Genomic DNA, 14,983 nt, shown 5'->3' on the forward strand with positions numbered 1-14,983 from the left:
TAACTTAAGTGCTGCTTTTAGAACATACCAGCCCCACGTTATGACTCTACCATGCCTCATCCTCATAACTCAAACAAATCTGTCAAATTTTATTGAGGTTATAAAGTCAATATTTTTAAAAAAGTAGTGGGATTCTCCTTGCAGGGTAACAGAAACACTTCTGAATTCAGTTTAGAGCTAAATACTCCTATCATGTACTTTAATGGTGCATTTGAGGAATTTTCAAGAGTGTTTTGACTATTTTCAATTCTTAAAGTACACCGAATTTCTAATCTAATCTTAAAAGTAAGATGCAGCTTCACCATATCATTAGGAGAATGGAGAGGTGGGAAGGACAACAGACTGAAGAAACATCATTTCTTTCCTTAAGAAAGACACAAAACTAGTGATCAAGTAATTGCACAAGTCATAGGAAGTGTTGGACGTGGACAAGAAAAGGAAGATTCATGGGCATGGGAGGTTGTCAGGAAAGGCCTTATTTAAAAAAAGATGAGGGCTTCCCTGGTGGTGCAGTGGTTAAGAATCCGCCTGCCAATGCAGGGGACACGGGTTCGATCCCTGGTCCGGGAAGATCCCACATGCCACGGAGCAACTAAGCCCGTGTGCCACAAGTACTGAGCCTGTGCTCTAGAGCCTGCAAGCCACAACTACTGAGCCCACGTGCTGCAACTACTGAAGTCCCGCGCCTAGAGCCTGTGCTCCGCAACAAGAGAAGCCACCGTAATGAGAAGCCCCTGCTCGCTGCAACTAGAGAAAGCCTGCACACAGCAACAAAGACCCAACACAGCTAAAAATAAAAAATAAATAAATAAATAAATAAATAAATAAATAAATAAATAAAGAGATACACTGAGTGTTTTTTTTAAAAAAAAAAGATGAGCTGTAAAGTAACAGGATTATGCTGTGCCTTGTCCTCTCCTTGGGGATGGTGGCCGGTTGGGCTGTTAGCACTGACCTCCTGTGTGTGTTCAGATTACACAGTCCTCGGCTAAACTGAGATCTGTTGCCCCGAAGGACAGTGAGCCTGAGAAGAAGAGATGGTTCATAGACTGGGGCATAAAGAAAGAGAACTCAGAGTTAGACAATCTCGGAGGTAGAGCTTGGGGAGGGAAGGTAGAGCACTGACTGCAGAATTAGACCATCTCTCAGCAGATCTGACTTAAAGTGCTGGAGCAGGTGGGAGTTTAGAGAAAAAAAAGTGGGTCAGGGCTTCCCTGGTGGTGCAGTGGTTGGGAGTCTGCCTGCCAATGCAGGAGACGCGGGTTCGAGCCCTGGTCTGGGAGGATCCCACGTGCCGCGGAGCGGCTGGGCCCGTGAGCCACAATTACTGAGCCTGCGCGTCTGGAGCCTGTGCTCCGCAACAAGAGAGGCCGCGACAGTGAGAGGCCCGCGCACCGCGATGAAGAGTGGCCCCCACTTGCCACAACTAGAGAAAGCCCTCGCACAGAAACGAAGACCCAACACAGCCAAAATAAATAAATAAATTTAAAAAAAAAAAAAGTGGGTCAAAACAGAGCAAGAAGACAGCGGTGAGATGCAGAGATCAAAGAACGGTCTCAACAAATCTCTGGAGCAGTGGAAACTTCTTGTGGCAGCCTGCTCAGGCATGGTTGGGTAGGCCTTGCCAGCCTAGGGCAGATCCTTAAGAATAATCAGAAATGTACCAGGAGGAAAAGCCATGCAGGCAAAGAGAAATCGTGACTCATACACAGATGCAGAAACGATTCAGCATTATCAGAGGAGAGATCCCTTGGCACATAACAGGCACTTAATATGTGATGGTGAATTAGTGGATATATGGAGCCAAATCCAATGTGACTATAGGGCACAGAAATGTAGGGAAGGTTGTGAGAGCAAAAGGACTAGGCCAGATTCCAGAGGCTTTGAAAACCTTTCAGGGAGTTTGGTGGAGACGTGGTAAGAGAAGTTCGAGTATTAAGTTAGCTAAAAGCACCCTTTTCATCATACGTATCTTCAAAGACAATCCAGACATAAACTCATGGCCCAGATCAAAAGGTTGCACATAACTAATAAAAACAGCAAATGTTGAACTTCTATGGTTCTTATTAAATTTTTATATCTATATATAATTACATGTAATTATTGTAGAAAGAATACTGTTCTCTAACTCTCATTTTCAGCTCCATGGAATAACATTTATAACTAGAAACTATTGTCTGGCAGAACTATACCTAAACAACAATGAAATATTTGATATACAAGGTATGTCTTAAATTTTGTCTTTTGATTGAATTGATTTTCAATTAAATAATAACTTTCAACTATGGTATTGCTCATGGCATGCAATAATCTGTTTTAACATTTCTGTTGAAAATATATGATGGAAGCTATTATTTTTTAATGTTCTTGTGTACATTTCATTTTAAGATGTGCTGTTTGATCATGGTTTTAACTCAATATTGTCATGTATCTTATTCAAGATGTAAAAGAATCTTTTTTTAACATAGAAATTTTGCCATTCTACTGCACAGTTGGACACAAACTAGATATTGTGGAAGCAAATTTTAACAATGTTTGGGAGCATTAATAAAAAATAATGACTTCATAAATAGTCTTAAATGTTTTCACAGGCTATAATTTTTCCCAGCCAAATTTCTGTTTCACTCTCAGTTAATTTTGTACCTGCAACAATCTGTAAACTGACAATTTCAAGCCTGGTATAAAAGTACATGATATACTATGATCATGAGATACAAAGAAGTATGGTACAAAACATTTTTCCTCTGTATTACATGTTGCAGAACTGAAATATCATAAATTTTGAGATCCAGTATGATTCCTTGTTCCATGAAGAAAGGAAGGAAATCTTGCCAATTCAAATATGATGTCGTTATTGCAAAGACACAACACACTTTCACTTATGTTAAAAATGTGGAAAATGTGCAATTTAGAATCAATAAAATGATAGGAATATTTGGCTTCCCATTGTGTAAAGAAAATATTTAGTTGAGCAATTTGGGGGAGATATTGATTTGAATAACTATTTCCTGGATTGGCATTATAAACTAAGCAACATTGGCAAAACAAAACAAACAAAATAAGGATAAGGAAAATAACCCCTTCAGAATCAAACAAAATCATTGCTACAGAAAAAGAAACAGTGGAAAGAAATTGGCTCTATATTCCCAAATTACAGTCGCTTATTTGAATTCTTATGCTTTGTTGTATTCTTAATGATAATTCATCATATTATTAATAATTCCTCCCTTCACCAGCTGTAATGTATTCTTTGCTTTTGTTTAGTTAGCATGTTTAATTAGCATTAAAAATGTTTAAAATCTTATACAAATATTTTAATTTTTTTTAGGCCTGCACTCTTTGCATTCGTTGCATATACTCCTGCTGCACCACAATGAGTTAACAAACATTGAGGCAACAGTAAAGGAATTAAAGGGGATGCTAAATCTGAAGACCCTAAGTATTAATTTGCACTTTTATATGGCCATAACTTAAAATAGTGATAACACAGGACATTTTTTCATTTTTTGAATTTAAATTAGATCAGTGTTTATAACAAAACTACTTAGATATTCCTGAAAACAAGACTAGATCTTTTTCTTTTTAAAAATACATTTTTGAAAGAACAACAGGTAGAAAAAAAAATTTTTGTGAAACGATATGGCATGCCACATGGAAATGATGAAAGCAACAAAAGAGGAGATACATGTTTAAATCTGTGTTTTTGGTTTTACCTCTAAAGGAAGTTTTAGCACATATATGATTCCATTTATTTATATAAATGTCCAGAATGGGCAACACTGAGAGGTAACTGTTTTTAAATAGTGGTTGCCCAGGGCTGGGGGGATGAGGGTCTGGGGAGTGACAGTCTGGGGTTTCTTTTCAGAGTGATGAAAATGTTCTAAAATTGAAGGTGGTGATGGTTGCACAATTCTGTGAATATACTAAAAACCATGAATTGTATACTTAAAATTAGTGAACCACGTGATATGTGAATTATATTAGTAAAGCTGACACTCCCTCCCCCCACACTAAAAAAAGAGCACGTTTTAATGTAATCTTCCTGTTGGGTGAACAGCAAACAATTCATATGTATTGAATCGCACCCAGCAAGGAACTGACCTCAGTATTTGAAGAAAGTGTGAGATGGGTTGGAAAAATAAATAATACACAGTTCCTACTCTCAATAAGCTTATAGTGGTTTGGTTTGTTTGTTTGTTTGTTTTTAAGCTTATAGTGTTGAAGGGTAAATAAACTGGTACACGATTGCAGTTCAGAACAAATGGTTCTAGGTGGACCAAGGGAAAAGACTCAGAGCAGTGAATGGGTTTTCAAACTTCAGAGTTTGTACACTTCTTTATACAAGGTCATAAAATAGATGTTTTTTTCCTATTTATTTTCTATTCATTTCTCAGAATTGCCAAAGATAGTGTTTTGAATATGTGTAAAGTGGTGTTGATGGTGGAGCTTCTAATCAGCTCAATACATAGAGTCATTGAAATTTTCAAATATTTTGAGTGTTAATCAGTTATACATACTATATTAAGGAGAAATGATTTAAGTTCTTATAGGTAAGATTCTTTAAACCCAACTATTAAAAGTACCCCAAGTTCTAAGGAATTCAATGCTCATTTTTGAGATGTGATAAGGTCTGTGAAAGACTTATCAGGATTGGCCTGCATATTTGAATTATCTGGCCCTTCTGTGCTGAACAAATGCTTCAAATGTCTTTAAATGATTAAAAGACTGGTTATACTAGATTTTGAACTCTCTCTTACCTTCATTTTTCTGTAAAATGGTCTAATAACTACCTCTCAGGATTGCTTCAAATATTAAGCTAACTCTGTGAAGCATTAATTGGTTTGAAGGAGTAACAACAAAAAATAGTTTTATTATGGTTTATGTAAATTAGATAATGAATTAAGATGCACACAGTCTAGAAATTCTGCTGATTGGTAAATAGATTTTTAAAACACTGACATTTTGAATAATAATTATAATAACAACATGTTTGAATGTTGAGAAAATGTTTTCTTATTATATTATCATTTAAATCTTCATAGCAATCCAATGATGTGATTAGAATTATTCCCTCTTTAATGGTAGAAATGCAGGGCTCAGAGCTTTAACCAGACTACTGAGGAATGTTGAAACTTAAACTCATGCCGTGTTTCTTTTGTTTATCATTCATTCATTCAATAAATATTTATCATGCATTCACTAAGGACACTACTAGATGGAGACACAAAAGTAAACAAGAAAGACCCTATCTAGACCTTTATGGAGCTTACAGTTTTGTAACTCTCAGCCTAAATATTTCTTACAGAACTGAGGGGGCTCGATGTAAAACTAATTGGACAATTTGCTAAATGTAAGAACTGAATCATTTAAGCAAGCTTATTTTACAATGCAAGATTTGGAGGTTAGCAATCAAGGTTGCCCCATCATAGTCAACAGGGTTATGCCTTAAACAAAAGTGCCTGGCGGCGGGGGTTGGGGGGGTAAGTGGAGTCTGAAATTCAGCCCCTGCCTGCCTTACCAGCCGTGTATGTGGGCGCAGAATGGTGTCAGCCCTGAGGTGGGGTGCAGGAGTGCCTTTTCTAGTTCTCTGAAAGGCTATTAGGTCAGCCTGGTAGTATAAGGTCCATATCATTGCCTGTCACAACATTTTAAATGACCTCTACTTAAAATCATAGTGACTATAAATTGTTACAACTGAGAATCTTGTAGAGGGATCATTTTTTGAAATTGAGAAAATGCTGCATCAGATTACCCAAAAAAAAGCATTTTCTGAAAATTTTTGGTAGCAAATATGCACAGTTTGAACCCTTGCCCTATTTTGGTTAAAGATATTATACAAAAAAAATGTTGGTGGACTTCCCTGGTGGCGCAGTGGTTGGGAATCCGCCTGCCAATGCAGGGGATACGGGTTCGAGCCCTAGTCCCGGAAGATCCCACGTGCTGCGGAGCAACTAAGCCCACGAGCCACAACTACTGAGCCCAAGTGCCACAAATACTGAAGCCCGTGCACCTAGAGCCCGTGCTTCGCAACGAGAAGCCACCACAATGAGAAGCCCGCGTACCACAACAAAAAGTAGCCCCTGCTCGCTGCAATTAGAGAAAGTCTGTGCGCAGCAATGAAGACCCAACGCAGCCAAAAATAAATTTTTAAAAATTAAGAAAAAAATGTTGGCATTTACTAGCTACTAATTATATTGTGCAGTAATGTCCCTTGATTAAGTTCCTATGAACCTCCTTTGCAACCACAGATTAGATTCAGCTCATTAACTACAATAAGAAATCCATGTATTTTTAAAAAAAATAAATTTATTAATTTGTTTATTTAATTTTGGCTGTGTTGGGTCTTTGTTGCTGCACACAGGCTTTCTCTAGTTGCGGCGAGCGGGGGCTACTCTTTGTTGCAGTACATGGGCTATTCACTGCGGTGGCTTCTCTTGTTGTGGAACACGGGCTCTAGGTGCACAGGCTTCAGTAGTTGTGTCACGCGGGCTCAGTAGTTGTGGCGCACGGGCTTAGTTGCTCCGAGGCATGTGGGATCTTCCCAGACCAGGGCTCGAACCCTGTCCCCTGCATTGACAGGCGGATTCTTAGCCACTGCGCCACCAGGGAAGTCCCCCATGTATTTTCAAGTGGTAAAAATTTTCTTTTCAAGTTATAAAACTGTTTAAAATGCTAAAATATTATTATTATTATTCCATTTCAATTACAATTCTTCAGAGGGTGAGAAAATAGCCTGGAGGGTAAACCTCTAATCCATTTCAGCATTGCACCCTCCACTGGCAATGAGGAGAACTGGAAGAGATTACCCAGTATACACATGGCTGGGAGCTTCAGGGAGGCCTAAAACCAGCTGCAGAGTGTGAGGTCCTACAAACTGGAATTCCTGACTTCCAGGCTGAGGCAGGAGGGCCACACCTTTTCTCTCCAGGCAGTCTACCTTTCCACACCCTCCCCCTCTGGCTCCATTTTCCTCTTCCCTTCCCTCCTCCAAACTCTTTCTAAATCCACATGTGTCAAAGATTTGCTTCGTGGCTGCGGACTTTCGCTAACCTTCAGTCTCCCTGCCCCTCTCCCAGCGCAGAGAGAAAAAACACCACCGACAGCAGCAACAAAATATTTAACCCATTCTCCTGTTCCTAAATCTCTAGTCTCCTCATTTTTCTCAAATTTTCTCTGTGTTGCATTAAGCTCCAGTATTGGAAAGTATACTTGAACTCCTACATTCCATAATTGTTAAGACTTGCTTCCTAGCAGAGACTTAAGGATTCACCCTTGGAGACAGGAAGTGCCCCTTTCAAAGAGAAGGTCTCCATTTTTTACAGATTCTGCTCTTAAGAACGTCCTGCCTTTCCTCATTTGGCCGCAGTCCACTGCTGATGGCAAATAGCCAGGGAGTGAAGAGGGATGCTGAGAGGTCAGCGTGGGACTATGGTCTCAGTGGTCTCTTCATTTGAGACTCTTTACCCTGAAATGCCCCTCAAGGTGGGACCACTCCTCCCAAACAACACAATAGAACAGTCCATTCAATAAAAAGAGCCAACTGGGTCTTTCACTGCTGTTTGTCTTGAAACAGCATCCCTCACTCTCCTAACCCTTGCTTTAGTCCAAGTTTGCCTTTTAAGAATCAGGGATCATTTCCATATTCAGTACAATCATGTGGTATGCTGTGGCCCAGAGATTTTAGTTAAAATGAGATGGTAACAATGGAGATGCTGACCTTACTGAGTAACCTTGAGCCAGAACCTCTGTCTGATCATTGACAGTTGAGCTTCCTTCCACAGGCTGTTCTGTATGGGCCCAGATGGAACTGCTTTTAACTTCTCTACATCATTTCCCCATCTATTAAAATGGATATGTTGGTACATTATTAATTACATCAACTTTCTTCAAAGGTGGTCTAAAAAACATTCAGGTTCATTTAAATGGTGATTTTTAATTTTGCCTTAAAAGTTAAAAAGAAATTAACTGGAGCCAATTATTTAGATGACTTTTTTTTGTCCTCTTCTGTTTCAATAAGAAGTAGCTTCACACATGTGACTCATGTAACTCAAGCTTGTGCAGTAAGGTAGTAGAAACATTTTGCTATATTATTGGGTAAATGTAAATTGCTTAGACTCAGAATCCCAAATTAAGATAAGCAAGACAGTGCTGGCGCCACCGAGGCGTACTCTATAAGTAGCCTAGAGGGAAGGTGGATTAAATAGTATTAACCTATTGAAAGTGAAAGTGTAAACAATTTCGCTTCATAGTTTCTAAAGGAATGTACCATACATCATAGAAGGTTTTCAGAACTTTCAGACACAGGAAACCAATATCATATCTTGGAAACTTTATTTATGGTAATTTTAGTAGCATCAATCCAAAACTCATAAATCCAAAATGTTAAATGCTTTAATAGTATAGACGGGAAAAAAGAGAATTAAAAATAAGATTGCTTCCTTCTAACATTTAAGAGTAAGAAAAAAAGTGAAGAGTAATAAGAACGAAATTCTTTTAAAATTATTTAATTCTAATTATTTTTTTAAGTTAATTTAGTCAGAGACTAGGCTTAATAGCCCAGTTTTCTGACTTGCTGTCATTTAGATTTTATTTTATGATGAGATGAATGTTGAACCACAATAAGCGCATCAAGTTTTTAGTATTATGACACCTTTTTAATAAGTAGTGTAATAGTAGTAAATCCAAATTTGGTGATTTGTTTAGCTGAAGCCAGAAGTTTTAAAATTTACATAAAGCAGTTATTTAACTAAGCACTAGGAAGAAAAACCAAGAAAAGAAATTAAATAGTAGTGTTCTCAGAGGGAAAAGAGAATATGAAGTGTATCCTAAAAGTAAGCATCATTGAAAGATGTTGGTACATTTTCCATTAACATCATATGCAAAGGCAGACTCTACTCCCAGCTGCTATAATGTAGGATAGTGTTATGAGGTGTCAGATGTTATTCTCCAAGACAGTAACCACAGAGCAAACTTCTGCACTAAAGCATCTGTGAATTTTTCTCCCTCCTAAACTCTCATTAAAAACAATTGTGTTTTGCTTTTATATCCTTGAAGGGTGACCTTTTTTCTTCTTTGTCTGGCTCAAACTGCAATGTATGATCCCTGTGGATCTTTTTAAATCTGTCCTTATTACTGGTTTAATATACATCCGTTCTATTCCCTGTCCTGTAGTTATAATTATTTGCTACCACTTTAAATTCCTTGTCCTTTTTTTTTTTTTTTTAGAGAGAGAATGTTTTGCTTATCTCTCTCTTTTTTTAAAAATTTTATTTATTTATTTATGGCTGTGTTGGGTTTTCGTTTCTGTGCGAGGGCTTTCTCCAGTTGCAGCAAGTGGGGGCCACTCTTCATCGTAGTGCGAGGGCCTCTCACTATCGCGGCCTCTCTTGTTGCGGAGCACAGGCTCCAGACGCGCAGGCTCAGTAGAAAGTCCTTGTCTTTTGAGATTAAAATTCAAACCAGTTTTGTCACTTAAGAAATCTTGAAAAATATCCATTTCATTTTTCCTCTCATTTCCCCCAATACATCCATATTTCCTTTCTTTTAAATTTTCTTGTTGCCCCGGCTCTACATTTTCTTTTATGCCTTTCCTCTTATAACTTTTGTTTATTATGCACCAGGTGTCTTCCATTGCCTGCTTTAAGTCCCTCTAAAGCTCATGTTTTCCACAGGGAATAGCTACCTATAACCATTTTATTAGCCAGAAAAGTTTGTGTTTATACAACAAATATCAGAATGTTTTATTACCTGCAGAGAAAACATTCAGATGATTAACTTCTTCAGTTGTTATCTAGTTTGTTGTCTTTCAAGCATCCCCCTTGACCCCCTCTTCTTTATGTTGCAAACTCTTCTTTATAAATATTAATCAGTTTTTTTCTGGGTTTCTAATGCTTAATACTTTCATGCTTTTATCAAACCTCTTTGTATTTTATAATTAGTCAAATGCTACAGCAGTACTCCTAGATTTAAATGTACGTTAAATGAGCCTCATTTTGTTGAGTGGTGTTTTTGTACACTAGCTGGAGCTCTTTCTGCTACTGCCATCTAGTGGTTCTCCTCACTAGGTGTCTTGTCCAGGAGTATTTTCTAGAAATTACGTGTAGGTGGAATTCAATAGCTAAAGATATCCAAGTGGAAATTATAAGAGTTTTATTTCACATTGTATTGAAATAACCCTGTTTAATATTATCTAAAGAAGAATAAGGAAAGTACCTTTTCCATGGAAATAAAATACAACTTCTAGCTGAAGATTTTAAAAAATGTACCTACATGCTGATGCCTAAGGGATGTTGTGTCAGAAGCTCCTGGAGCTCTTCCGCATCAGCATGCCTCCCACCTCCAGCCTGTATTAGGGAGCATGGTTCATTAAGTATCCTAGCACCTGCGCACAAGGAAATCCGAGTCCCCTGTGCCTGGCCAGAGGTAGATGAGATGCAAAACCCGCATCTCTTCACCTCTACTCCTGCAGGGATCTGAAGCTGCTACTGGCATTTATATGTTCTGAACTAGGTGCAATGGTGTGAAGCCGAGGAAGAAAATTATAATAGAACAGTGTACCACAACTCTGCCCATCTCCACGCAGGCACCCATGTGACCTTTGAGACTGGAAGAAGAGAACCAGTGAACAAATACTTTAATAAAGAGCAGCATCAAGAACCCTCTAGAGGGGCTTCCCTGGTGGCGCAGTGGTTGAGAATCTGCCTGCTAATGCAGGGGACACGGGTTCGAGCCCTGGTCTGGGAAGATCCCGCATGCCGTGGAGCAACTGGGCCCGTGAGCCACAACTACTGAGCCTGTGCGTCTGGAGCCTGTGCTCCGCAACAAGAGAGGCCGCGATAGTGAAGAGGCCCGCGCACCGCGATGAAGAGTGGCCCCCGCTTGCCGCAACTGGAGAAAGCCCTCGCACAGAAACGAAGACCCAACACAGCCAAAAATAAATATTAAAAAAAAAAAGATTACTATAAAAAAAAATCCAAAAAAAAAAAAAAGAACCCTCTAGAACTGATATTGAGTTCTTCCTTTACTGATTAATTAACGGACATGTTAAAAGTTTCCTCATTTGTGACAGATTTGGGTCAAAGGTATGTCCTCAGCACCTAGCACAGTTCCTAGTAGATAGTAAGCACTCTGAAAATATTTGTTGAATGAATGAATTTAACAGATAGGAAAAGGAAGTCCTGCAAGGAATAAGTAAGGGTTTGGTGAAACCATTGGTCTGTGAAGCAGAGCTTTACAAACTGTTATGTTTTATATTAATCTTGCAATTTCTCATATTTTATCAAGTGATAAATATAACTGATTTCGAAACCTGACATCTTAATTTGGATCCTTTCTTTGCAGCTCTCTACCAAAACCCTTTATGCCAGTATAACTTGTACCGTTTATACACAATCTACCACCTTCCAGGAGTAGAGTTGCTTGACGGAAATCGTAAGAACACCTCTTCTTGCAGAGAAATATTTGAGAGTCAGTCTTATAACTCAGTGGTTTAAACTGCTGATGATTTTTGGAAATAATTGTCTTTGTAAATGGAAGTTTTTCAATTATTGATTTTTGAAATTTTTGCTGTATGAAATTTGCTATAGTTTAGGAATTCATGTCTGTTGACCACTTTATAGGAAAGGCCATCTAACTGAGCATGAGGAAATGTCTCCTTTTGATTCTAGTTTTGACAGTAATGTGTTGAATGCCAATTCACTGACCCCACCAGCACCCTTAATTTTTTATTTCAAAAATGAGACAATTGGACTAAGTCTCATAGGCCTATTTAAGTTCTAAAAGTCATATTCTTTGAAATTCTGTAAATATGTATGTATATATATACTAAAACATATATAATGACTTCTATGTGATATATTTTTAGACATTGTAGATAAACTAATATGTCTGATTTATATAAGCCACAAAAAAGAAAAATCAACCTCAGTGCATTACATTTTACATTTTTTGAGGTCTATTTTACCCAGAAGTTCTTTATTACCTATCTGCTTACCTTTCTACAGATTTGAACATTCTTAATAACTTATAATTGAGTAACTTCTAAATGAGAATATATTAAAACCTTATTTTTATTCCTCTTCTTCCTCATAGCCATGAGGAAAAGAAGGGGTGTAGCACAGCTGCAATTTCAATCATCCATGGTGATGTGTTAGAATGTGATGTGATAGGATTGATTTGTGCCTTGTGACATGAGGGACATATATTGAGCACTTGTAAGTTATGAAAATAACTTGGTAGACTTTTTACAAATTAATTTTGACAGGATGTTCACATACAACATGGGATAAATCCATTTTTAAAAGTAATTCTATTTTGAATCACTCTGCATATCTATTTATAATGTTATATAATAACATTACTTTTTGCATTTATCAGAAGTTACAGAAAAAGAAAGAAGATCAATGATTATGATTTTTAACCATAAAAAGTCTCATATTGTTCAATCAATAGCATTCAGAGGAAAAGTAGATGCCTCATGGAATCCAAGATCACCACTTAAGCAAAAACCAGCCCAGAGAGTACCTTCAGGTATTTAGAAAAAATGAAAAATCCTCAAACTTTTGGTTAATTTAGTTATAATAATAATAACTTCAATTTACAATAAGCTAAACAGTTATGTAGTGAAATAAATATTTTCCAATTTTATTAGCCTACCTAAATATATGTTTCATCTTCATTTGTGTGTATTAAATAAGGTAATGTGATCACAATGAGATAATACATTGAAATCCTTACCCCAGTATCTAGCACAGCATAAAAGGCTCAATGAATAAGCTACAATTGCTATTATTACAATTGACACTGGATAATTTCACCAATTAAGGCTATAAGTTTTTGATAATATAGAAAAATATTAATTAGAAATAAAGATCATCTGCAATTCCTCCATTCAGAAATAAGCACTATTATTTTGTTGTACTCTCATAGATACTGATCATATGCAAGTATAACTTGAATATCTTCAGTAATGTTTCATTAGCTGGAATTTAATTTCTTGTATGTAACAGAAATCCAACTACAGTGACTTAAGTAAAAAGAGGTTTACTTTTCTCACACAACAAAGAGTATAGAGTGTCCAAGGTTAGTATAAAGATGAATGATATTTTCAGTGTTCGAGAATACATCTATCTTTTGTTCTGCAATTCTTTTTTTTTTTTAAAGAAATATGTTTATTTGGTCACAACAGCTAAACCTGCTATTAGGTTTAGTAACATACCCTAGTGAATTTAGATTTTTGACCCATTTAGGATCCTGTATTCTATAAATTTTATTTTATTTTATTTATTTTTTTAAACATCTTTATTGGAGTATAATTGCTTTACAATGGTGTGTTAGTTTCTGCTTTATAACAAAGTGAATCAGTTATACATATACCTATGTTCCCATATCTCTTCCCTCTTGCGTCTCCCTCCCTCCCACCCTCCCTATCCCACCCCTCTAGGTGGTCACAAACCACCGAGCTGATCTCCCTGTGCTATGCGGCTGCTTCCCACTAGCTATCGATTTTATGTTTGGTAGTGTATATATGTCCATGCCACTCTCTCACCTTGTCACAGCTTACCCTTCCCCCTCCCCATATCCTCAAGTCCATTCTCTAGTAGGTCTGTGTCTTTATTCCCATCTTACCCCTAGGTTCTTCATGACCTTTTTTTTTTTTCTTTCTTAGATTCCATATATATGTGTTAGCATACAGTATTTGTTTTTCTCTTTCTGACTTACTTCACTCTGTATGACAGATTCTAGGTCCATCCACCTCACTACAAATAACTCAATTTCGTTTCTTTTTATGGCTGAGTAATATTCCATTGTATATATGTGGCTCATCTTCTTTATCCATTCATCTGTTGATGGACACTTCAGTTGCTTCCATGTCCTGGCTATTGTAAATAGAGCTGCAATGACATTTTGGTACATGTCTCTTTTGGAATTATGGTTTTCTCAGGGTATATGCCCAGTAGTGGGATTGCTGGGTCATATGGTAGTTCTATTTTTAGTTTTTTAAGGAACCTCCATACTGTTCTCCATAGTGGCTGTATCATTTACATTCCCACCAACAGTGCAAGAGTGTTCCCTTTTCTCCACACCCTCTCCAGCATTTATTGTTTGTAGATTTTTTTGATGATGGCCATTCTTACCGGTGTGAGATGATATCTCATTATAGTTTTGATTTGCATTTCTCTGATGATTAATGATGTTAAGCACCGTTTCATGTGTGTGTTGGCAATCTGTATATCTTCTTTGGAGAAATGTCTATTTAGGTCTTCTGCCCATTTTTGGATTGGGTTGGTTCTTTTTTTGATATTGAGCTGCATGAGCTGCTTGTAAATTTTGGAGATTAATCCTTTGTCAGTTGTTTCGTTTGCAAATATTTTCTCCCATTGTGAGGGTTGTCTTTTCGCCTTGTTTATGGTTTCCTTTGCTGTGCAAAAGCTTTTAAGCTTCATTAGGTCCCATGTGTTTATTTTTGTTTTTATTTCCATTTCTCTAGGAGGTGGGTCAAAAAGGATCTTGCTATGATTTATGTCATAGAGTGTTCTGCCTATGTTTTCCTCTAAGAGTTTTAGAGTGTCTGGCCTTACATTTAGGTCTTTAATCCATTTTGAATTTATTTTTGTGTATGGTGTTAGGGAGTGTTCTAATTTCATTCTTTTACATGTAGCTGTCCAGTTTTCCCAGCACCACTTATTGAAGAGGCTGTCTTTTCTCCATTGTATATTCTTGCCTCCTTTATCAAACACAAGGTGACCATATGTTTGTGGGTTTATCTCTGGGCTTTCTCTCCTGTTCCATTGATCTATATTTCTGTTTTTGTGCCAGTACTATACTGTCTCGATGACTATAAATTTGTAGTATAGTCTGAAGTCAGGGAGCCTGATTCCTCCAGCTCCGTTTCTTTCTCAAGATTGCTTTGGCTATTCAGGGTCTTTTGTGTTTCCATACAAATTGTGAAATCTTTTGTTCTAGTTCTGTGGAAAATGCCAGT

At 37.3% G+C, this 14,983-nt stretch overlaps 1 protein-coding gene across 1 annotated transcript in view; it reads left to right on the top strand.

The window, feature by feature from the left end:
• Positions 1 to 14,983, top strand: part of LRRC72 (leucine rich repeat containing 72) — a 41,454-nt gene that overhangs the window by 16,857 nt on the left and 9,614 nt on the right. The window contains exons 4-7 of the mRNA XM_007164882.2: positions 2,142 to 2,223; positions 3,329 to 3,439; positions 11,341 to 11,430; positions 12,376 to 12,528. Of these exons, the coding sequence (XP_007164944.2) occupies positions 2,142 to 2,223; positions 3,329 to 3,439; positions 11,341 to 11,430; positions 12,376 to 12,528 (436 nt within the window). The remainder of the gene's footprint in view (positions 1 to 2,141; positions 2,224 to 3,328; positions 3,440 to 11,340; positions 11,431 to 12,375; positions 12,529 to 14,983) is intronic.

This window comes from Balaenoptera acutorostrata, chromosome 7 (assembly GCF_949987535.1).
Source record: "Balaenoptera acutorostrata chromosome 7, mBalAcu1.1, whole genome shotgun sequence".
Taxonomy (NCBI): domain Eukaryota; kingdom Metazoa; phylum Chordata; class Mammalia; order Artiodactyla; family Balaenopteridae; genus Balaenoptera; species Balaenoptera acutorostrata.